A 25665-nucleotide genomic window follows, 5' to 3' on the forward strand; every position below is an offset into this window, starting at 1 on the left:
CAAGGGCTCGGCCGGTGCGTCGCGCGCCCGCCCCGGGCCCGCCCTCCCGCCCCGCGGCCCCGGCGCCGCGCCCGCCCCGCCCCGCCCCCGCCCGCGGGCCGCGGCGGGCGGCGGACGGGACATGGGCCGGCGGCTGGCGGCGGAGGGCGGCTGAGGGCGCCGAGGCTCCGCGCCGTGGCCTCGCGTCCCGTGCGCCCCCACCAGGCGCCGCGCCCGCTCGCGGCGGGGACCCGGTCGGTGCGCTGCACACCTCCGGCCCCGCGGCGGCGGCTCTCGCTGCCCGCTCCGTGCCGGGCCCGGCGGGCGGCCCTGCCCGCTCCGGGGCGATGCGCTGAGCGCGCCAAGGGCCGAGCTCGGGGACGACGGCAGCGGGGGGAGCCGAGCCCATGGAGCCGGCGGGTACCCGGCGGAGCCGGCGGACGCCGCCGCCGCCGCCTCAGCCGCTGCTGCTGCTGCTGCTGCTGCTGCTGCTGCTGTTGCTCCTGCAGGTGGCGGGGCCGGCGGGCGCCCTGGCCGAGACCCTGCTGGACGCGCCGCGGGTCATGGGCACCAGCTCCAGCCCGCCCAGCCCCGCGAGCGTGGTGGCTCCGGGCACGACGCCGTTCGAGGAGAGCCGACTGCCCGTGTTCACCCTGGATTACCCCCACGTGCAGATCCCCTTCGAGATCACCCTGTGGATCCTGCTGGCCTCCCTGGCCAAGATCGGTGAGCGAGCTGGACCCGCGGGGTGCGGCGGGGACCAAGGCCGGGAGGGTGCCCGGATCGGCGAGTTGACCTCTGGGTCGTGGCCGCCTCCCCGTGGACCAGGGCAGGGACGACAGAGCAGCTTCAATGAAAGGGACCCTGGGAGGGGCGGTTTCATGCTTTGGCTCTTGAGTGGACCTTGGCCTGGAAATAGCCCCGGAGTTTCAACCCGTACAAATTCAGCGATTTGCGGCTTGCTCTGCCTGGAACGCCGGGTGTGAGAGCCCTCTGCTGAGGCTGAGACCTCCTTACTGAGGAAGGAGGGCAGTGGGCTGAAGTTCATGGGTCTCACCTACTGGGAGAGGGGCGCCAGCAGCACCCAGGCTAGAACGGTGGAAGCCCTGGATGCTTGGGAGAGAGACGTGCCTTGGCAGGGACGCAGACGCTGCCGTGCACCTGACTAGTGAGGTGCCTGGAAGGGGACCAGGGACACCTGAGTGCCTGCAGCACGACGGGGACGCCCTGTCTCCTCCCTTCCTCTGGGCTGAGGCTGTCACTCTCCAGGAAGCATTTTCGTGGTGACTGAGGCCAGTGAAGCCAGATGCATGTTTGAAAGTAATTAACCCACGTTTCCAAACTACATTTTAGTCTCCTTTGGAAAGCAGGAGCCTCCGAATGGATCTTCTCATCTTCATTTATTTTCACCCCGCATAAACTTGTGTTAGGATCGTGGAGCTTGTACTTTATATTTTAAATACTTTTGAATTTAAAATACGGCAACTACTGTTGTTGTAATGATTTCAAAAAGTTACCAGGTCGACAGAATTTATGCATTATTGCGTCTGTTTTATACATCTGCTCCTTGAGAGGTCCCATGCTCTAAGGTCTCCATAAAGGATGAAAAGAAACATTGCTGCACCCCCAAGCCTAGAGATTGGTGGGAGAGATGGCATACACCACAGCACTCGTAATCCAGGAAAGTGCTGGGTGGGATAAGACATTCAGAAAAGGTGATACATAGTGTAGGGAGAAGGGAAGCACTTCCTCATGCCGAGGATGCGTTTAAACTAGGTTTTCACGGATGAGCAGAAGATGGTCAATTGGAGATGAAATGGAACAACATTCCAGAGAGGAATAAGCAAAGGCCTAAATTGAGAGGGAAGAGCAAAGCAGGGATGGTTTATAGAAAGTGCAGGGTGCAGGAGGTAAGCCCGAAACAAACCTTCGATGTCAGATTAAATTAACTAGCTTCTGTTCATGGTGACCAAAGGAGGCATGTGCTATTTAAAGGCTTTGCAGCCGGTAATTGCCTGGTTTTGACGTGGCTCTACTAGTTGAGTGTTTTAATTTCGCCTGGGAAATGGGATAAGGGGGAAAGGATGTCCCTGTCTATTATGCACATTTGCATAAACTCATTGCCTGTCATAGTAAACGCAGGTGCCATCTCATGCGGTCCTCACAGCAGCCCTGCCAAGTAGGAAGGGCAGATATTAATACCCACTCGGTAGAGGTGGAAACTGAAACTCAGAGAGTTTGCCCGAGTTGCCCACGGACGCACAAAGCGCGGAGCCAAGCGCAGGCGCTGTCTACTCTTTCTCTCTCTGAGCCTCTGTCACCAAAGGGGTGCTTTCATGCCCTGTTTCCATGACTACTTCTCTGTTGCCATTTCTATTCAATTATAGCTCTTTCTTCTGTTCCTCACTCCTGATTATTTTAATCTGATCAATCACACTAATAACAGCTGCTAGTAGTCACTTAAGTTCATTATCTCTAATTTTCACAACCACCCGGGACAGGTATGATGACCGCGTTTCAGATAGGAGGAAACTGAGAGCTGGGGAAGTTACCTTGCTGCCTGATGGTGAGCCAGAATTCCAGCCAGCTCTGCCCGATGTCTCATCTTCCTGTCTACCCTGGAGGCTTGTTTGGTGTCAGGGTTAAATGAGAAATGATCTGTATACCCTTCTTAGGACAGTGCTGGGCCTGCAGTGAGCGCTGAATATTGTCGCCATCAGGAGTGGTGGAAGAGTAGCAGGGCTTACTCCACCAGTTTTCTGGCACTGCGGTTCCTTTTCCCCTGGACTGGGCTGCCTCTTGCATTTTCCTGCTTCTGTTTTAGGCTCTGCCTTTTCCAAGCGTTCTTATTCTGAGCATTGCCTTTTTACCCTTGCTTTTTTCCATCACAATCTATTCGTCTTACGTGACGTTATCGTGTTAATTGTATGGTATTTTATTAGAAGGCGTTCTTGCTTGTGTGAGCTCCTAGGTGTATTCATCTGCCTGTGGGCAGTTTTCTCATGCAGATGTGTTTCTGTTCCCTGGCATTTGCTGTCCTGCCTGTCTCTTTGCCTGTACCAAAAGTGGAGCTTCTCTGACTACTGTTTCCTCTTTCCTCCCTGCACCTGAGGTGGTGCCAAGGTGGAAACAGACAGACGTTCGTATCTCCCAGCCAGAACGGTCTGAGTGGAGTGGAGACCGCCGTGGTGGGGTGAAGGCTATGGTTCTCAGAGAAATAAGTGTAGGCTTCTAGTACCAAAAGCTAGTGCTTGAGGGTCTTTTCTAGGTGCTGCCTTGATACAATCCAGCCCTGTCCTCCTGCTGCTGCGCTGTTCCTAGAGGAGCTGGGAAATGCCCAGGGATCCCCCCTCTACCTCCCCTAGGCCCTCAACTTTCTCTTTGGCTTTGGAGAAGACTGTGCTGGTACCAAGGGCACTTTTACAGCCCATTAAACTGTGGTCTGGCCATTAAATTCCATTTTAACTCTTGCACTGGAAAAACTGTTGCTTTGGCAGGACTCATATGACTTAATTGGCTCACGTTTGGGTAGGGTGATGAATTGAGCAGTGCAGGGGGATGTGAGGCTATGGGGTAACAGGAGTGTTAACACATGCAAAATGCCATGGTTTCTATTTGGGGTACTTTGATGCTGTGTACCTAATGGACCTGAGCTTACCTGCCCCAGAGAACATGGAGAAACGTTGCTAGTGATTAAGCTGAACGGGGATCACAGATTGCCCGCAACGGAGGCTCCTGATAGCATTTGTAGGAGGTTGAAATCATGCCCGAGGGTGAATTCAGAACCGTTTTCGAGATTGCTGCACAATATAAACTTAGAAATAACTACAGTCAGAAGTGAGAATATGCATTTTTGGCAGAGTATTGAATGATTCAGCTTTTCATTGTTTTACTTGATTATCAGGGATAATCGACTTTCTAATTTGTTTGGTCAAAAAGAAAGTTCTGTAGAGAAGAAAGTTTCCTAAAATGATGACGATGGTGATGTTGTGTATGTGTGTGTGAAGTAGGTTAAATAAATAGAAGAACATAGCAAATTCAGCCCTCCTTTGAAAAGTTTTTAAAAAAAATTTTGGCAAGAAACGTCTCCCAATTTGTTTTTCACTTAGATCCTCATGCATGTGAACTCTTATTGTTCTTTCATTTTCAATGTTTATATTTCGAATGAACTGTTGATTTTTTTTTTTTTTTTTTTTTTTTGCGGTACGCGGGCCTCTCACCGTTGTGGCCTCTCCCGTTGCGGAGCACAGGCTCCGGACGCGCAGGCTCAGCGGCCATGGCTCACGGGCCCAACCGCTCCGCGGCACGTGGGATCTTCCCAGACCGGGGCACGAACCCGTGTCCCCTGCATCGGCAGGCGGACTCTCAACCACTGCGCCACCAGGGAAGCCCTGAACTGTTGATTTTTTTAAGTTATAAATGCTCACTTTGCTTGGTAAATCCTGTATACAGGGATGGAGTTCTACAGCTTGGAATAATAGGTAGCCAAAGAATGAAGAAGAGAAAATTTTCCTAGAGTGTTCTAAGATTGTGTCCTCTGATTTCCTTGCCCATGATGTGGGTCAGTGGGATTCGTCCTAAACTGGGTAAACTTGGGCATGCATTCTATCTCTGTTCAGGGTGCTGGGACAAAGCAGTGGGTCCTCCTGCTGTTTAAAGTAACAAAGCCCCCTTCTGTGTCCTCAGTGGTTCCCCCAGACACTCTCTCATTTATCTTGCAGTCTTGGGAAGCTGGCCTGTTTGCCTCTTCCAGGTGTCAGCTCTCACCTGCCCTTTTCACTTCCTTTACCCTTGAACTTGGGCTTAGGATGCAGCATTTTCCACTTCTCTTCGTCCTGTTGTCTTGAACTTAAATAACTTGTATTATTATTTTAAGGGAAAGACAAAGCAATTTGGTCCTCTGGGCTCCAGACTCTGCTGAATTTAAAATAGAAACCAGACTTTCTTTGGTTAATGTCCACCTGGTTACTGAGATCCTGATCTCTGGAAGAACCTATCCTTGCCTTTGATCTGTTTCTTTTTGTCATATTTTGTTTTCCTGAAGCATGTTTACTGGCTGGTTGGTCAGTGGATGAAGCTCATGGTCTTCACTTATTATTTGAACCACATCTCGCTTTGAACATACGTCTAAAGGCAGGTCCTCCTGCTGGCCTGTTTGTTCCTAATGAAGCTCAAAGAAGACTTCTAATTTCTTACTGCCTCGAAACCTCCAACTCTTCCTATTGGGCCAACCATACATTTCCTGTTTTCTGTCCAAAGGATGACTTCAGTGGGTCTCTTTCTAAAGACTGTTTCAGGTGCCTTCTAGAATTATCACTGCACTCTACCAAAGACATATTTTGGTACCTTTTAAAATAATAGCAGGTGATTTTCTACCCAAAATATTAGTCTTTGTATCAACTTTAAGAATGAGAATAATATTTATCATTGCTAAGATGCTTTATTTTTTGCAGAATTCTTTCCTATAGCTTGAAGCCCTAAAGAGGTATTCAAAGAACCTTTTGTGTAAACTTATTTGTTCCTTGTAGGGTTTTAAAAACTCACTATAAAACCAAGTGAATTGGATGGTTTGTATATGGGTAGATTTTCACCAATGATTTAATTGCTTTAAAGTTTATAGTTCTGTTTGGCTTATCTGTGTCCTCTTAGGTCAGTTTCGGAGTCTGTATTTTTATTTTTCTAGAAAGACATTATTTCATTTGTGTTTTTAAGTTTATGGGAAGAAATTTATTTTTTATGATTTAAAAAATCTCCACTTTGTTTGTATTTAAGTTCTACTTTATTATTCCTAATATTGTTATTTTTATCTTTCTTTACTTTGATCAAAATTCATAGAAGTTTATGAATTTTTCTGGTTGGCTTCTTTTTCAAAGAATTAGATTCTGGTTGGCTTCTAATTTATCAATTTCTGAACTTTATTATTTAGTTACTCCTACTTTATTTGGGTGTATTTTTGAATTTTTATTTTTTTTTGCGGTACGCAGGCCTCTCACTGTTGTGGCCTCTCCCGTTGCGGAGCACAGGCTCCGGACGCGCAGGCTCAGCGGCCATGGCTCACGGGCCCAGCCGCTCCGCGGCATGTGGGATCCTCCCAGACCGGGGCACGAACCCGCGTCCCCTGCATCGGCAGGCGGACTCCCAACCACTGCGCCACCAGGGAAGCCAGTATTTTGTTATTTTTTTAAAAAATTGTTGAATTGCAAGCTTAGCTCATTAATTATTGAATTTACTTGCTTTCCAATATGTTGACCCCCACCTTACAAGGGTAATTAATCCCTGAAAAAACACTTACAGTTGAAAACATATTTAACATTGCTTTCAGTATTTTCAATGATAAATATTTTTATGAACTCATAAGCTCCACAGTTGGCATGGCTAAATGACATTAGTCTTATTAAAATGGACAAAGTTATTTCAGTAGTTTACTTTAGTTGTTATAACTTCTAATAAGCCATTTTCCCTTAATACATTTTTTCAAAATATGACTACTTGTTCTCATTAAATTCAAAGCAATGAAAAACTGACACTTGACTATGTTACAAACAAAACGTATTCATGATACTCTAAGTTATGTAAATTTATCTTTATTGCAAATTATAATAATAACAATAAACAACATGGCAAAGACTAAAGAATTCAGGGAGATGATGCAACCATCTGTATTCTGAGGAGAACTTAACACAACATATTAGTGATAAAACTGAAAAGATGACTGCGTGATGTATCAGCCACCAATTTAAAGCCTATAAAATCCAATTTGGTCTTTATGAAGTCAAATAAATGCTTTATGAGATGAAATGAAACTCTTCTTAAATATGAATTCTCATGACCCAAATGGGTATAACTTAGAGGAATGGCAATATGTGTATTTAAGGCTAGAAGTATATCCTTCTGATCCTATTTTAGTTGCATTGCATAGATTTGATATAAAGAGTTTTCAGTGTTCAGTGTTCAGTATTTTTAAATTTTCTTGAGATTTTTTTTATTGTAGCCCAGTAATTATTTAGAATTGTAGTAGTTCATTAATAAACACATAGAGATGTGTGGTTATTTTTCATTTTATTCATATTTTAGTCCATTTTGGTTATATAGACCTGATTGATTTTTGATACTGATGGAGATATCCTCTGTGACTTAATAGGTGGCCATTTAAAAATACATGTCAAGGCTTGCTTGAAAAAGATTGTGTATTCTCTGTTTATCGTCTGCAGGGTTATACAGGCACATGTGTACATATACAGACACACATATATACATACCCACAGAGGACTAGATGAAATTTCAAATTACGGTGCTCAGATTTTTAATAGCGTTACTAATTTTGGGGCTATTTTATATCTTAGGTTCTGGGGTACATTAAAATCAACCTCTAAGACTGTGATGTCAGTTGCTGTTGTAATTTTCTCATTTTTTGCTTTCTATAGCAGTATTTTGACGCTATGTTATTAGGTAAATACTAGTTCAATATTGTTATATCTTCTGAGTGAATTCTTCCTTTACTTTTTAAGTTACGTATTAACTTCTCTATTTTAAATAATTTTCTTGTGGCTCAGAGTCTATTTTTTGTTATAGTCCTACTGTTGTTCAAAATAAACTTCATTTTGCAAATGTATTTTTTTCTGTATCTATGTTTTTCACATCTATATTTTCCAGACATATCTTTTCCCTTACCATAACTATCAAATCAACTGGATCATTTTCCTTTAACTGTAGCTTATTAAACCACTTGTAGCTGATTTTGTATCTTTAATTTAAATTTTCAAATATCTGTAGTTTAAGGAGACATATAATTACATATATCGTGCGTAATGATATATTTGGACTTTGCTCTCTGTTTACTGTGCTTTTCCTTGGTGTCTTCAGTTTTCTTTTCTTGCCATGTTTTGGCTTAGTCAAATTTTTCCTTCATTTTTTTATACATTATCATACATTCTGTTTCTATTCCTTTTGTGGTTACACTTCAGTTTTAATATGATTACCTGCTTTAGCAGGAGCCAGGCCAGACTGCCTTGGCTCACATCCCAGGTACGTTTTCCTACATATTTTGCAGGTGTATGATTTTTGGCGCATAACTTAAATTCTGAGATGTTTTCTGGGATGTTTACTTGGTAGTGGTCTGTTTTCCTCATGTTGCGAAAGGTTCTTACAAATTGGTTTTGAGTGTTCTTGCTGGGACCCAGGGTTTCAGTGACTGGTTTCTAGTGTTAGCTTGATTTTAGCTTGGTTCTCAGTTTGGCTTTCCTATATGACTCAAGAATTTGGTTTTCCTAAATGACTCTAGGTAAATAGATCTTATATATATCTTATAAGGTGGGGTAGACCTTGAATTTTATACCTCACAGCTGAATTTTCCCTCTGCCCAAGGCCATAAAAAGTTGACATGTTTCCTACCATTTTTCCTGACTACAGGCAACTTTCACTATTTATTTTTTTATTTAGGACAAAGTAGCTCTTGGAACTCAGGAATTTATGCGTGAGTCCTTCCCTTACTGGTGTGAAGTCACATTTCTTGTCCTCATGTAGGTATTCAAACGCCAGACCCTAGCACACAGGGCAGGTGTTTTGTCTGGAATCCCCCTGGTTCACTGTGGCTTGAAATCCTACTGACATCTCTCGTTTTCATTTCTGTCCTTATTCCTGGCTTCCTACACATTTTCCTTTATTTTGAGTGTGGCTAGATATCAATATTATATGTTTGTAGTGAGAGGAGGCTCTGTGTCCACATTGTTGGATTACTCGGTGACATTTTACATGGTACTTTTAAAAAAAGTGCTTTCTATGTAATATTTAAAGTCCATGGATATGTCCTGCTTATGGACTATCATAATGGGTTCTCTTTAATGTAAGGTGAAAATAGTATGCACTTTCCTAGTTTTTCAGTATGAAGGATTTGATTATTCTGCCTTTGTTTTATCTGCTATATTTCCATACTTGGATAGAAGAGCAATAGCTCAGCAGTTGAAGAAGTGTTGGACCTACATTTTGGAAAAGATATCTCCAGATTAGAAGTAGGAAGACCCAGTTCAGCTCCACTTCTGCCATCAGCTTTGTGTTGTGATCCTGGCAAGTCTTCCCTACTTGGTTCTTGCATTTAATTAGTAGAAGTAGGGATCTGTATCTGTGTCATCTGTTTAATATTTCCATGGGGATAATATGAGATACTCTGTAGGGAAGGAAAACATTTACAACTAAAATTTTACTTCTATAGCAAAAGAAACTTAGGCCAAGAGAAACATGTGTTCGTTACATTAAAGTGTTGTGTGAACAATGGTGTCTTGTCATGCTAAATGAGACACGCACAGTTATAGTTTACTCTCTTGCAGTTACATCTCTTAAATGTAATGAATCATAATTGATGTACTTCTTGCAACAATCCTGCACATTGTTCATACTGTCCAAGGGCTTTCTTCATCTTGACTTTTATAGTTTACTCCTGTTTGAAGATGTGTGTATTCCTCTCCCTCTTCAGTAGTTCCAGGGGAGGGCACAGGAATCTCTCTGAAGGCCTTCTTTGTGGTTGTGACAAAATCATATGTTTTAATTTCTTTTAATTTAATTTTTCGATTGGAGTCGAATTGATTTCCAGTGTTGCGCTAGTTCCAGGTGTACAGCAAAGTGACTCAGTTATTCACATACATATATATGTGTGTGTGTGTATATATATATATATCCTTCTTCAGATTCTTTTCCCTTATAGCTTATTATAAAATATTGAGTATAATTCTCTGTGCTATACAGTTGGTGTAGCCACTGTGGAGGTTCCTTAAAAAACTAAATATAGAGCTACCGTATCATCCTGCAATCCCACTCCTGGGCATACATCCGGAGAAAACTGTAATTCAAAAATATACACGTACCCCAGTGTTCATTGCAGCACTAGTTACGATAACCAAGACATGGAAGCAACCTAAATGTCCATCAACAGAGGGATGGATAAAGAATATGTGATATATATATATACCACTCCCCCTCCCCTCTTCCTTCATATATATACATATATATGCGTGTATACGTATATGTATGCGAATATATGTGTGTGTACATACACACACACACACACACACACACACACACACACACACACACAATGGAATATTACTCAGCCATGAAAAAGAATGAAATAATGCCATTTGGAGCAACATGGATGGACCTAGAGATGATCATACTAAGTGAAGTAAACTGGACAAAGGCAAATACCATATGATATTGCTTATATGTGGAATCTAAAAACAAATGATACAAATGAACTTATATACGAAACATAAGCAGACTCACAGACATAGAAAACAAACTTATGGTTACCAAAGGGGAACTCGGGGGAGGGATAAATTAGGAGTTTGGGGTTAACAGATACACACTACTATATATGAAATGGATAACCAGCAAGGACAAAGTCGTATTTTAAAGGTGAATTTCATGTCATTCCGCAGTGTTGGCATACAAAGGCTCACGTGTTGAAAGACAGAAAAATCAAATTCACCATTACGTTTAGCAATCTCAGCTGAAAATGAGACAGAGTACACACGCCCACCCTGCATTGGAGGAACTCCTCTAAGGCAGCCTAGAGGTTTTGTTCACCATTGGATGCCCCTTATGGAGGCACAGGGCCGTGAAACACCCCGTTGCCATATTTCTGTGACTCTGCCACTGCCGTTTCTGCTGCTCCCGATTCCTGAGCTTGCTTCCTGTGATGCAAGGGCTGGGAAACCTGAGCGGTGCAATGCGCCCCAGCACAGTCTTCTACTGTGGCATGGAGGGTGGAGACGGGTGAGGCTGGGTGATCCCTCTATGGTGGCTTCTTTCGTAGAATAACAATAGCAGACAAGGGTGGAGCCTTACTCCACGCCAGGTATTTGGGTCAGGTGTGTTACACCCATTATCTTATTTAATCCTCACAGCAACTCCAGGAGGCAGGCACCATTAGGACCTCCAGTTTTAAAAATTAGGTGAGGAAACAGGTTCAGAGAGCCTAGGTGTCACAGCTGTTAAGTGGAAGGGGTGGGTCCGCGGCAGGTGTACTCGGTCACTCCGCTGTGCCTCACCCTGTCACCCCGCCTTCTGTGGAGACGAATATGAAGTTCTAGACCTCCGTCCGTGGTCTCCAGAGCGCCTCGATGTGCCTTGTCTCGCTCGCCCTTAACCTGGACCCGGGGGCCTGCGCTCGAGTTTCCTGCTGGAGCCGTATTACGTCGTTTGGACCGTCTCAGATTTTCATTGTAAAGTGGGACAAAAATAACGTCCTGCCTGCTTCGTAGGGTCATTGTGTGGAACAACTGAAATAACATGTGAAAGCAAGCTGTGACTGCAGAGTTAAGGTGAGTGTGATCTCACGGTGACTGTGCACTGCGTAGGACAGAAAACGCTACAAGAAGGCAGAGTAACCTAAGTAGTATCAGAGGTAGAACGTGCATCTAGAATTCCTGAATCTTGGTCTAGCCTTCTCCACCTCCCTAACTTAGGGAAGGTAGAATTCTAATGCTTTTGAAATATGTTTTTAGCATATTAAGGATTCATAGGTTAGAGGTTCAACCCGTTATAACTTGAGCTACCATGTAAATTTTAATAGGACAAAGTTCTATTTCAACAGATTTACAGGAGAAAAGATGTTAAATCTGTTTCACTGTTGCACATGCATACACACTTACTGAACTGCGCACACACGCACTCACGTGCACGTAGACACATATGCACACTTTAGGACGTAAGCTCCATGAAGGAAGGGAATTTATCTGTTTGACCCACTGTCTAGAACAGTGCCTGGCACGTAGTAGGTACTCAATAAACAATCATTGTGTAAATAAATAACTAAATAATGTTTAAAGATACTTTTTGTTTCATCTCACTTAAATCAGGTGGTAGCGAAGGTTACCATCCATCCTGGTTTGTCCATGGTGTTCATGGTTTACATTTCTTGTCCTAGCACATATCTTAGTACTGTGCCCTTTCCCTCTGAAATATACTAACTTGTATGGTAATTCACTCTGTCACTTATCATGCATCTGCGTTTATTGCACATGCTTGGAGTGGTGACTTAGGCTCTGTTGCCCCAAAATCTGAGCTCACCCTCTTACTAGCTGTGGATCCGGGGGTGAGATAATAAACCTCTATAATCTCAGTTATTTCATCTGTAGGATAATAACAGTCGCTTCCTGATAGGGCTGTTGGGAGGATACAGTTAATCCACTTAGAAAACTTGCTCCCTTACAGCCTTGGAGATTTGGTTAGCCCTTGGATGAGAACAGATGTCCTGCTTCCTCCTCCAAAGCCTCAGAGCATTATGCCCCCCGAAGTCTCTCCTGTCCAGTGGTTCTGTAGCAAGTTGTCAGATTGTCTAGGTGCTCCTGTCTCCTGCTGTTGGTGTTATGCAGAGGTTTCTCTCTAAATCATGCATATTTCGGTTTCTGATGTTGCACACATTTAAAAATCATCATTCTGCTTTTGTAAGCTAATTTGCAATGGAAAAGAAAATGCTTCATTTTATCCCAGGTTCCTGTCTTGAAACAGAAGACTCAGAGTCAGGTGAGCCCTTCTCTGCAGGGGCAGCCTCTCTTCCAGACCCTCATCCTGACACCCCCGAGCTGCTGAGTCTACTCAGTGTCACTGGGGTCCCCAGACATGTCCACTCACACACAGGCAGGGGAAATGCGCTTTTCAGTAGATTTCCAGGTCCCTTTGTGTACAAACGGGGCTCCTTTAGGAATCTGGATGGGAAAGAGTTTTAAAACAAATGCTACCCAAAGTCATTATTGCTATTTTAAAACTGTCCACCGACCCTCTCTATCACCAGTATCCTAAAGCAGAATTACATGTTGGCTGACTGTACATTTTCTTTAACAAAACACTGGAATGGTGAAGAGGAGGGATGATGAGAAATCGCAGCCCCCCCTTTCCTATCTGATGGAAGTTTCCCTTCTGCAGGGTTGGGAGTGATACACTGTTGGTGTCAGCTGGTCTCCTTAGGAGAATGTGCATCATTCTTTGTGCCTTCTCTGGTGAACTGTCTGGAAGGCCAGGAAGATGCCGCCTCTAGCTTGAGCTCACATTTTTAGGGGAATTAGAAAATACATATGCCAGCCTGCAACAGCTCCAGCCCCAGTCTCTCTGTGCCCTGTAGTCCCGGCCGAGTTTCTGTAGAGCTTTTATCACTATCTGACATGTGGTTGTTTGTTTATTACCCAGTCTGTCCCTCCCTCCTCCTGTAGAGGTTTCCGGGATTGATACGTTGTATCTTTTGTGTTTGTCTTCCTCTGTGGAGCTTGGAACGCTGGGTGATAAAACTACCACGTCTACATTCTCAATACTGTTTTATATTTTCAGTTGTCTGACATCTAGCATCAGTGTTACTTCTCACAGGAGTCTTTATTTTATTTTACGTCATCCTTAACCCGGCTTTTAAGTGCTAATGGTTTTGCCAAAGGTATTGGTTGATTCGATAGCTGATGTATGTATTTAGCGACTTTACTCTCTGCAGTGATTTTTGTTTGTTTGTTTTGTATGTTTTTTTCTTTTCATTTGGTCTTGCTGTTTTCAATTTTGTGTTTTGAAGTCACGTGACATCAGGGGAGTTTTTACTTACTGATCCTAAATCTTTGGACAAATGTGCATCATTGGCAGGACTCCGGTCCTCCGTTTTTCCACTAAGTGCGTTAGTAAGTTTGACTATTATCTTGATGAAGCAATACTAAGTCTGATGAAGGTGGAGCCGTTAAGAATCTACATAACGATCCTTAAGATTCATACATTCTGATGTTCCTTGAAACCCTGGTGGTCTTTGCAGTAAAAGGCAAATGGTACGACACGTGGGTGTATGAAGACCACTGAGCTGGTGATCAGAAGCCAGAGAGGAAGCAAAGTGGACAAAAATGTTATGATTCTAGGACGTTTGGAAAAGAGTGTCAATTTGCCAAATAGGGCGCTTTCTTAGTTTAGCCCGGGGCCCCAGTATGCCCATAGGTCTCCACCATGTAAATCACTGCTGACTAGAGTTGAGTGCAAGCAACCACTTGATTGAAAAATAAAATCAGGTAGCAATTACCGGCAATTGTGGGTTCTTTTCCTATACTTTGATCTGCTTATTTTAAGCAAGTGGTCAATTTGTTTGGAAGGCAGGCTCTTCAAGGACTGAAAACCAAACAGAAAATAAAACTCTGGCACAAGGTGGTTGGGTGGATGGGGTAGGCTCCCTGGATAGCCTCGTACAACTTCACGATGACAGAGGGCAAACAGCAGAACCCAAATTGCCATAACTCATTTACCAACGCATGGGCTGAACGACAAATCCCAGGATTTAGCATCTAACCCGGGGCAATAAAAGAAAAATCGCTTTCAACCGTTGCCCTGCACGGAGAATTTTGAATCTAGGTTACAGTTTTATCACCACTCCCCAGCTCAGAGCTTCCTCCCTCCCTGCCCGCCCCCGTCTGCCAGCAGGCTCTGCAAAGGGTCTGTTCTGAAACAGTCACCAGAACTTGACCACTCCCTGGATTCTGTAATTCCCCCTAAACAGTGTCTATACGCTGGAAAGTTTTTACCCTCTGAACGATCTTTTCCAAACCTAATCCTTTCTTGGTCAAACCCCTTCTGTCACTAAAATGGAAAATGAAGAAAAAAAAAGGGGGTGTCTAGAGCCACAAGGAGATGAAACCCCGTAAAATTAAGGATGCTGAGGCCTGCAGGATTCGCTTCATAGTCGTACGATCTAAACCTGCAGCCCGGACGGATGCAGAACAAGTTCTGCGACAGTTCTGAGCTGCAACTTACGTGAAACACAAGCTGGAGACTTTACTAAATAAGAATACTCAGCGTGGCCAGGGCCGGCGCTCAGCATTTTTCCAGCAAGGATCTTGTTTCCCACCTGGCTGTGTGAGAAACTCCCCCAGATCACTTTACTCCTCCAGATGAGATATGTGTTGGGAGGCACGTCTTTCACGCCCAGGTGTCATATTTGCAGAAATACTTCGACAGCTGTCCAGGGTCATTGTTATTTCCTGAGGCAGAGTTGCTGCCTTGGTGAGCTTCGGGGGTGAGTTTTGCCAGGCTGTCTGTCTGGATGGTGTGGGATGTGTATCCCACCTCGGCTGCACTGTGCTCACGGAACATTTTGCAAAATTGATACGATACAAACCTCACGTCGTTCCTCTGTTGGCTGTCCTAGAATCTGAGTGTGCTGATAGCAAGAACTGAACATCCTGGGAACCCATCCCCCTGTCCCCTTGCTCCTGTGGCTTCAGGAAGGAGAGTATGACCCGTTACCCGAGTAATCCAAGATGGTCTGTTTGGCAGGAAGTAGCCAAGGCGGTAAAGTACATAACTGGTTTTGGTTTTTTGAAAGCCAGCTAGTGGTAAACAACGGAATAGAAAATTCAAAACCATGAATAACTCTAAGGAAGACGTGAGAAATACGATTACAGAAGAGTACAGTGTGTTTGTTTACTTATTTACTGTTTCTTCACTGGTGTCCCTCAGACTTCAAGCACAGTTTCTTATCTTGGAAAGGAAGAGATTGATTTGCTTTTTACAAGATCGTTATGCAAAATAATTATCATACGTATACTTACATTGATGCTGACTAGCCAGCCCGTCTCTTGCATGTCAATCTCTTGGAAGATCCCTGGACAAATAGTGACCTTGTGGACCACGGACATAGCCCTCTAGTGAATGGGGCCTGTGCTTGTCCTTCCACTGGAATAGATTTTAAAGAGATATCGGAGGGTTCTAGAAATTCCGTGAGGCACAAGGTGGGGGGCTGTATCAATGGGTTGTTTATCTTGCCACGTGTTCACTGGGCTCGCCGCCCTGGTTCAGCCTCTTTAACAGCCAGGAGAACTTTGCTCGTGACTGGCCTGCCCCGGATTGATCGGGGCAGCAGAAGCCTGGGAGGCCCCTGGGCCTGTCTGCTGGGCCCCAGGACCCCGTGGACCGAGGGATCCAGTGCCAGGAGCATCTTCCCAGCCACCCTAGTCCTACTCAGAGCCTGGTTCCTCCCAAACACCTCCATGGGTGGGACCAAAGAACTCTGTCATTTGAAGGGAGAGCTTGTTATTTTTTCGATTTGTGACTTTTCTTGAAATCCAGAGAGATATAGTCTCCCCCCTCCATGTATGTGTGTGTGTGTGTGTGTGTGTGTGTGTGTGTGTATGTATATATATATAAAGCAGCTTCTCCAGCTGCCTCTGCCTTTTGCCCCAGCAGATGTGTCCTTTTGTGACAGGAAACTCTCCGTCAGCTTTGGATACAGTATCTTACATGAAGCACCGTGAACCTGAAGGTCTTCATGGATGACTCTGTGTGTGTGTGTGTGTGTGTGTGTGTGTGTGTGTCCTTGTCTGTGTGTGTTATGCACACCGCCACACAGACACACGCACACACACAACTTTTAAGTCTGTCATGAGGCTGCCAGTTAAAAACTAAATATGAAATTTCTAGCCATGGATGTTTGCAGAGTCTACTCAGCAAAAATACTTTTCCTGTTCATTAGATACAGGCTAATTCTTTGCGCCCAACTTCTTATACAGAGGAATATATAATACTGGGAATTGATCTCATCTGACTGATGGCCCAGGAATAGAAATGATGAGTCTGAGATTGAAGGATGGGTTTAGTGCAGGTGGTGATGAGACCAGGGCGTGAGTCAAATCCGTGCCCAGCCCTGGCTCCAGGATTGGATCAGGATCTGACCTGCCTCCGGTGGACAGGAAACTCCCAGGCCAGTGGCAGTGTACCCTCAGATGCTACGTCTGCCTGCAGAAGTGAACGTCACCACCTCCATGCGCTGGCCGGCACGTGTCAGAGAACTCAGCCCATTGGCAGAAACCAGCCCAGCAGGGACAGGGAGGCCCCTGGCCCCTCACTCACTTGCTTAAGAGATGGGAAGCCACATGTTTAATTCAGGGAATCTCAGTTCCTGAGCTGGGATCTCATTGGCACAGCTGAGACTTGAAGTCAGGAGTCTAAAAAGACTAGTGAGGAGAAATAGAATGGAAGGTTCCCCGGTCTCCATTACAATCTTAGTAGCATCTGAAGATTGGCTTTTGGACTTGAGTTCTAGACAGGTAGCACACGGAGCGGGCCTAGTGGTGCGTGAGCAGGTCCCGTGAGATGCTTGTAGCGGGGCCAGGGTCGGGGAAGCAGGCAGGAGAGCTGGAGGACCAACCCTTGTCTTGGCTAAAGCTGGTTGCCCCCCTGCACACATTGATATGGAGCGGGGGACAGAGGGCCCAATCTGCTGATTTTTTCAAGATAAACCAGACAAGAGAATTTGTATGTGCAAACTCTGTTTCCATATATTAGCTCAATATTTAAAAACACCAGATGAACACAACAAAACAGGCCTGCTGGCCATGACGGCCTGTGGCCTGCCAGTTTGCTACCTCTGGTCCAGACTTTTTTTTTTTTGCGGTACGCGGGCCTCTCACTGTTGTGGCCTCTCCCGTTGCGGAGCACAGGCTCCGGACGCGCAGGCGCAGCGGCCATGGCTCACGGGCCCAGCCGCTCCGCGGCATGTGGGATCCTCCCAGACCGGGGCACAAACCCGTGTCCCCTGCATCGGCAGGCGGACTCCCAACCACTGCGCCACCAGGGAAGCCCTCTGGTCCAGACATTTTCATGTTATTTGAAATTTTGCTTCTCGGATTTATACCTGGTTATACTGAAGGCAGCAGAGTCTGTTGTTTGGGACACTTACGCACTCAGGGTCACGTGGAATTTGTTACGTAGTCCACTTAATAATAATCAAAATAAGTGCCATTCTCAGAGTGGGATCATGTCACGAAAAGAGAAATAAGTAAATACAAACGGTGACACACTCTTACCGTTGATGAAAATGCGAAGGCTGTTACGGAATATCTCAGTGAGAGGCTTTCACGTTTTACACCTTGAATAAGGATCCCAGGTGTGGAAACAGTGCTGGGATGGCTGTTAGGAGGCCGGCGGGTCCTTCTCACATTGCTTCTGATGTTCAGTTGAATCACACAGCAGCTTCATCATCTGTGAAAGGTAAATTCTGTGGGTAAATCAAATGTCACCCTGATAGTTATTCGTACCCTAAGTGAAAGTGTCACTTACCCTTGAGAAAACTTCCCTGTTTTGTCAATTTAAATAAGAATATCTGTCACTTACATGTGGAATCTAAAATACGACACAAACGAACATAACTGTGAAAACAGAAACAGACTCACAGACATAGAGGACAGACTTGTGGTTGCTGAGGGAGAGGGGAGGGGGGTGGGGGAGGGATGGAGTGGGAGTTTGGGGTTAGCAGATGCAAACTATTATATATGGGATGGGTAAACAACAAGATCCCTATAGCACAGGGAACTATATTCAATATCCTGTGATAAACCGTAAAGGAAAAGCATACGAAAAAGAATGTGTATATGTACAACTGAATCACTTTGCTATACAGCAGTAATTAACACAACATTGTAAATCAACTATACAGCAATAAAATTAAAAAAAAAAAGAATATCTGGTCTTAGAGTCTCAGTAGATTCTCAGGTCCCACGTAAGCACTTTCCTTTAAAATAGTTCGATGAATAAAATAAGTGAATTTAACAGTTTTTAAATATAATTAAAACAATATTGTAACTCTTCTTGTGCCCCTGTTCACTGACCATTATTTTGAATAAACCCATGGAAATATTGATATAATAAACATATGTGCAGCAGTAGATTGTTATATCATGTTAATATGTTATAATTTCCTCACCCATTTCCCTTTTTCTGATGTCTTACTGTCATCATTTTTGTAAAAATTACTTTTTTTACCCTTTGAATTGCAGAAAAATTCTTTTTTGCTTCTTATTTTTGAACAGCTCAGACTTTGCACATTTTATATCACTGCTCCTAGAGTTGCCTTTCGAAGGCCCAGTTCAGAGGCTGGGGATCAGCTGACCAGTTAATATTTGGGGTGATATGCATGGCGACAGTGCCTATCAGCAGACATCAATTTTAGCAACATCATCTCTTCATGCTTATTTGTTTAGCAGTGCTTATGCAGTTCTGTCAATATTTCATTTTACTTTGCCATAATTATTTAATAAAAATGAGTAGGAAAGTGAAAAATGAAAGTGAAGATTTTTTTCCATGGCAGTAAAATATATATAACGTAAAACTGACCATTTTAAGTGTACAGTTCGGCAATATTAAGTACATTCACAGTGTTGTGCAACCATCACCACTATCAATTTCCAGAACTTTTGCATCTGCTCAAGCAGAAACTCTGCCCATTAAACAGTAAGTCCCCACACCCCTCCTGCCAATCCCAGGTAACCTCTACTCTACTTTCTATCTCCGTGAATTTGACTGCTTTAGGTATTTGATAGAAGTAGAATCATGCAATATTTGTTCTTTTGTGTTTGGTTAAAGTGAATATTTTACTTTTATAGTGTAGTTCTTACAACCTCATCAAAATCGAGACAAAGGTGCAAATTGCGAGCAGTGAGAAAAGCATAAACCTTTAGTGTAATCAGATATAAACCAGCTGGCTATGCATTCCATTGGGAAACAAAAGAACAAACTTAAAGATTAAAGAAGACAGCCAGAAAAGTTGGAAGTAGGAAAGCGAGGGACTATGATAAAAGGTGAGGCACACAGTTTTTAGCTTTTAGGAATCGGAACCTCCACAGAGAACACATGCAGCTCATACCTTTTCCCTGTGTGTCTCTCCGTAGATGTGGAGTGAAATCCCCGGAAAAGAGCCAGGTCAAAGGCAGGGTCAAGTGCTCTAGTGCAAGAAACCTCTTCTCAAGACTGGCACAGTGTCACTGAGGGCAGAGAGCCCCGTGAGCCAACACTGTCCTCTCAAAACACTTTGTCAATGTCTTGATGGAAAAGTGTACCTGTTTCTTCATATCCTTGACCATGTCGGATGTTACTACCTCCCACTAGTTCGGGGGTAAATCCAGGCTGTGGATGACAAGGCCAGGACTGGTCATTCTCACCCTCTCTGTTGGATTTCTGGCAGCACCTCCTATGGACCACAGTCATGTCCACTCCAGAGAGTTTTGCATGTGCCGTGGGAGACCCTTCCCACCCCTCTTGGCTTGGACAATTCCTGTTCCTCTTCATTTCTCAGGTGAAACTTTGTTTCTTTAAGGCGCCCCTCCCCCATGGGACAGACAAGATAAGGGGCCCCAGGGACTTTCCCAAAGTGACCTCATTAACATAACAAAAGACACTTAGGAAATACCAAGGGTTTTAGGAACTCTGTGCCAGGAACTGAGGGTCAAAGACCAAAAACGTATTTCTTATTTTAAAATACAGTGTTTGTGGGGCTTCCCTGGTGGCGCAGTGGTTGAGAGTCCGCCTGCCGATGCAGGGGATATGGGTTCGTGCCCCGGTCCGGGAAGATCCCACATGCCGCGGAGCGGCTGGGCCCGTGAGCCGTGGCCGCTGAGCCTGCGCGTCCAGAGCCTGTGTTCCACAACGGGAGAGGCCACAACAGTGAGAGGCCTGCGTACCACAAAAAATAATAATAATAATAAAAATAAATAAATAAAATACAGTGTTTGCAATACTCATAAAGGGTATTGGTCTCTGGCTTTCCTTTTTGTCCTGTCTTTGGTTTTGATATCAGGGTAATACTAGCTTCATAAGATGAATTGGGAAATCTTTCCTCCTCTGTTTATTGGAAGAGATCGTATAGAATTGGTGTTGTTTTGTAGAATTCACTAGTGAAACCATCTGAGCCAGGAGATTTTTTTCTTTTGATAGTTTTAAGTTACAAATTCAATTTATTTTACAGGGCTGTTCAACTGACCTCCTTCATTTTGGGTGAGTTGTGGTTGTTTGTGTTTTTTAGGGAATTGGTCCATTTCATCTAAGGTGTCATATGCGTGTGTAGAGTTGTCCATAGTATTCCTTTGCCATCCTTTTGATGTCCGCCCGCTCTGTAGTGGTACCCTTTTAAATTCCCAATGTTGTCAAGTTTTGTCTTCTCTTATCTTGGTAGTCTTTCTGGAGGTTTGTCGATTTCATCACCCTTTGAGAAGATCCAGCTTTTTATGCCACTGATTTCTTTTTTTTCTATTTTTCTGTTTTTGATTTCACTGATATCCGCTCTTATCTTTAGTTTCCTTCTTTCGGATTCTTTTGGGTTTGTTTTGCTCTTCTTTTTTCTAGGTTCCTGAAGTGGAAGATTAGATTATTGACTTGAGACTTTTCCTCTTGTCTAATGAATGCATTAGTGCTATCCATTTCTCTCTCAGTGCTATTTTAGCTGTGTCCCACCTTTTGCTATGTTGCAGTTTCATTTTCATTCGGTTCAATTTTTTGATTTCCCTTGAGACTTCCTCTTTGACCCATGGATTTTTTTGAATAGTATGATTGAGATGTAATTTACATAGCATGTATTTCACCCATTTAAAATGTACAACCTGATGGTCTTCAGTATATTCACAGACGTGCAACCATCACTACAATCAAATTTAGAATATTTTCACCACTGCCAAAAGAAATTCCATATATTTTAGCTCTGCCTGGGCCATTTCCCCATCCTGCCCCAGCCCTGGGAAGTCCCTAACCTACCTTGTCTCTGTAGATTTGCCTATTCTGGACATGTCCTATAAATGGAATCATACAGTATGTGGCTCTTTTGTGACTCTGTCTCTCACTTAGCACATTTTCAGGGTGCGTCCTTAAGGTAGCATGTGACAGTATGCCGTCCTTTTTATGGCCAAATCAGCTTCCATTGTACAGTTTTACCACATTCTGTTTATCCATTTGTCAGTTGATGGGCGTTTGGGTTGTTTTCGCCTTTTGGCTATTAGGAATAATGCTGCTATGGATGTCTGTGTACAGGTTTTTATGTGGCCAGGTTTTCATTTCTTCGGGATATATACCTAATAGTGAATTTCCTAGGTCAAGTGATAAGTCTTTAACTTTTTGAGGAGCTGCCAGACTGTTTTCCAAAATGGCTGCATGCTTCATATTCTCACCAGCACATGAGGTTCTGATTTCTCCACATCCACAAAAACATTTGTTATTATCTGTCTTTTTGATTACAGCCATCCTAGTGGGTGTGAAGACCCATAGATTATCTAGAAGTTGAGAGATTTTCCTGTTTTCTGTATGTGAACTGATTTCCAGTTTGACTCCGTTGAGATCAGAGAATGTACTCTGTATGATTTCAGTTCTTTGAACTTTGTTGAGATTTGTTTTTATGGCCGAGGAAATGTTCTATCTTGGTATATAATCTGTGGATTCTTGGAAAGAATGTGTATTCTGCTGTTGTTGGTTGGAGTCTTCTATAGAATTAGATCCTGTTCGTTGATGATCTACTTATTTATTTTACCAATTATTGAGAGAGGAGGTGTTGAAGTTTTTAACTGTAATTATGTATTTGCCTATTTCTCCTTTCAATTCTATCAGTTTTTTTCATATATTTTATAGTTCTGTTATTTGGTGCATACACATTTGGGCTTGCCGTATTTTCTTGGTTATTGCTTCTTTCAATTCTATCAGTTTTTTTTTTCATATGTTTTATAGTTCTGTTATTTGGTGCATACACATTTGGGCTTGCCGTATTTTCTTGGTGGATTTGCCCTTTTATAATTATTTAAGGTCCCTCCCTGTCTCTGGTAATTTTCTTTGCTCTGAAGCTTACTTTATTGGATATTAATATAGCCAATCACACTTTCTTTTGATTAATATTTTAATGATGTAACTTTTTCCATTCTTTAATTTTCAACCTGCCTATATCATTGTATAGAGGTGACTTTTTTTTAGACAACATATAGTTGGGTCATGCTTTGTAATCCATTCTACTAACAGCTGCCTTTTAATTGATGCATTTAGACACTTTACATTTTTTGTAACTATTGGTGTGTTTGCGGTGTTTGGGTTTAAATCTGCCACTTTTTCTTTTGTTTTCTGTTTTCTCCCTGTTTTTCATTTCTCTGTTTTCTTTGCCTGTGGGTTACTTGAACACTTTTCAGAACTCCATTTTCATTTATCAGTAGTGTTTTTGAGGGTATCTCTTTGTATAGCAGTTTTTAGTGTTTCCTCCAAGTATTACATCATCAGTATGTGTATATGTATGTGTGTGTGTGTGTGTATATATATATATATATATATATACCCTCATGTGCTAGTTACATATATATATATGTAACTAATGGCAGTTTACTCATGTGGTCATTTACCAGTGTGAGTGAAGTAAAGAAACCCTTCCTCCCTTTATGTTTTTTTACCTTCTCCCACTTATAATATGGTCGTCTTAAAAACATTTTCTCTATGTACGTTGAGAACCACATCAAACAGCGTTGTAATTTTGGCTTCAGTGGCCAAGCTTAATTTAGAAAATTCAAGGGAAGAAAGAAAATGTATTGAATTTCTTGTATTTTTACTTTTTTTCTTAATTCCTCCTGTTCCAAGATTCCATTGCTTTCCATACTGAGAATTTCCTTTAGCCATTATTTTGGGGCAGGTCTGCTGGCAACAAATTTTCTTAGTTCTCCTTCAAATGAGAATGTTTTGATTTCTTCTTCATTACTGAAGGCTGTTTTTGCTGGGTATAGAATTCTGGGTTGGCAGTTCTTTTTTTTCCTGCATGTGAACAATGTTGTGCCACTTCCTTATAGCCCCCATGATTTTCGAAGAGAAATCTGCTAAAATTCTATTTTCTCGTCTATAGATAAGGTGTCCTTTCTCTATCTGCTATGAAGATTTTTTTCTTTTTCTGTATTTTCAAAAGTTTGAGTATAGCTCGTCTTGATGTGGATTTCTTTGCGCTTATCCTTTTTGGGGCTCATTCATATTCTTCATTCTGTAGGTTTATATTTTTTGCAAAATTTTGGAAGTTTTTAGCCATTATTTCTTGAGTACTTTTCCAGCCCCACCCTCTTTCTTTTCTCTTTCTGGGACTCTGATGACATGAATGTTAGATCTTTCACTATAATTTTACAGGTCCCTCACGTTCTAAGCCTGTTTTGTCTCTGTCATTCAGATTGGTTAATTTCTACCATTCTGTCTTCTAATTTAGTAATTCTTTCCTGTTTACTAATTCATACTTCCAGTTTACTAATATTCTGCTGTTGAGCCAATACAATTGAATTTTTTAAAAAATAAATTTATTTATTTATTTTTGGCTGTGTTGGATCTTCATTGCTGTGCACAGGCTTTCTCTAGTTGCAGTGAGCAGGGGCTACTCTTCATTGTGGTGCATGGGCTTCTCATTGTGGTGGCTTCTCTTGTCACAGAGCACGGGCTCTAGGCGCACGGGCTTCAGTAGTTGTGATGTGTGGGCTCAGTAGTTGTGACTTGCAGGCTCTAGAGAACCAGCTCAGTAGTTGTGGTGCACGGGCTTAGTTGCTCCACGGCACGTGGGATCTTTCCGGACCAGGGCTCGAACCCGTGTCCCCTGCATTGGCCAGTGGATTCTTAACCACCGCGCCACCAGGGAAGTCCTACAATTGAATTTTTAATTTCAGTTGTTGTATTCTTCAGTCCTAAAACTTCCATAGAGTTCTTCTTTGTAGCTTCTGTTTCTTTACTCAGGTTTTAAATTTCTTTGCTCAGGCTTCCTATTTTTTTATTTGTTTCAAGTATGCTGGTAACTGCTCATGAAACATTTTTATCATGGCAGTGTTAAATTTTCTGTTAGATAAATCTAACACCTCTGTCATCATGATGGTGATATCTATTGTGTTTTTATCATTCAGTTTGACATCTTGGTTCCTGGTAGGATGAGTGGTTTTCTATTGGAACATGGACATTTGGGGTATTATGTTATGAGACCATGGGTCTTATTTATACCTTCTGTTTTAGGTGACTTCTTATGATACCACTCTCGGGGGAGGTGGGGAGGAGCTGCCATATCATTACTTACAGTGGGATAGATTTTCAAGTTCTCCACTTTGTCTCCGTTGCCCACCGAGGGTCTGCTCATTACTGCTATATGACGATGGCCGTCCCTGGTCCTTACTAGGTCTGCACTGACACCTTGGCTGAGATGGGGTAGGAGTGCCTCCTTGCTGCTCTCCTGGTGGTCTCCACTGACAGCCAGGGGAGTGGTGTCCTCATTACCATCCGGTGGAAGAGGATGTCCTGACTTGCCACCAGGCCACCTCTGGTCTACCTCAGTGAGGAGGATGTGGGGTACCTCATCAATGCAAATTCCAGGTCCCCCACGTAGTGTTCACAGGCACTGTGGGGGAGGGGGTGCTCATTTCTACCCGGTGGTGGAAAAAGTCCCACTGCCCTACTTTTTCCTTTCTGACACACCCTAGTAGGGAGGCTGGGGTGTTCCTTACAGTCTAGGAAGGGCGGAATCTAGAATCTCTGCTCGGTCTTTGCTCTATGGGTTTGGCTGCAATAGAGCAGTTATTATTGAGAAGTATTACGTGTTGTGAGGCTGCCTCTTTCCTGGTCCGTTGTCTGGATGGAGTGGGCTTTGTTGGGGCTCTTGTTCTCAGCACCCATGGGCATTTCCAGGTCGCTGGCTTCTTCAACTCCAAGTCTGGGATATTGGAGGCAAAAAGGAAGCACAGGGAACGCCCTGCCGTATTGTTCTTCAGATCTCGAGGTCCCTAGCCGTCCTCCTTCGTCTCTCCATCTTTCAGAGTCTCCTTGTGCTTGTTTTGTACATGATACCTAGGCTTTTTAAGTGTCCTAAGTGGGAGGAATAGAGAAGAATACATACTCCATCTTCCCAGAAGCAACAGTTGGATTTTTGTTTTTTTAATCTTC

At 43.4% G+C, this 25665-nt stretch overlaps 1 protein-coding gene across 1 annotated transcript in view; it reads left to right on the forward strand.

Moving 5' to 3' along the window:
* Positions 1-386: 386 nt before the first annotated feature.
* Positions 387-25665, forward strand: part of SLC9A2 (solute carrier family 9 member A2) — a gene marked incomplete at both ends in the record, with an annotated part of 85376 nt that continues 60097 nt past the window's right edge. Inside the window, one exon of the mRNA XM_082851689.1 lies at positions 387-705. Coding sequence (XP_082707815.1) covers positions 387-705 — 319 coding nt within the window. The remainder of the gene's footprint in view (positions 706-25665) is intronic.

Source organism: Leucopleurus acutus (assembly GCF_964270905.1).
Source record: "Leucopleurus acutus genome assembly, chromosome: 12".
Taxonomy (NCBI): domain Eukaryota; kingdom Metazoa; phylum Chordata; class Mammalia; order Artiodactyla; family Delphinidae; genus Leucopleurus; species Leucopleurus acutus.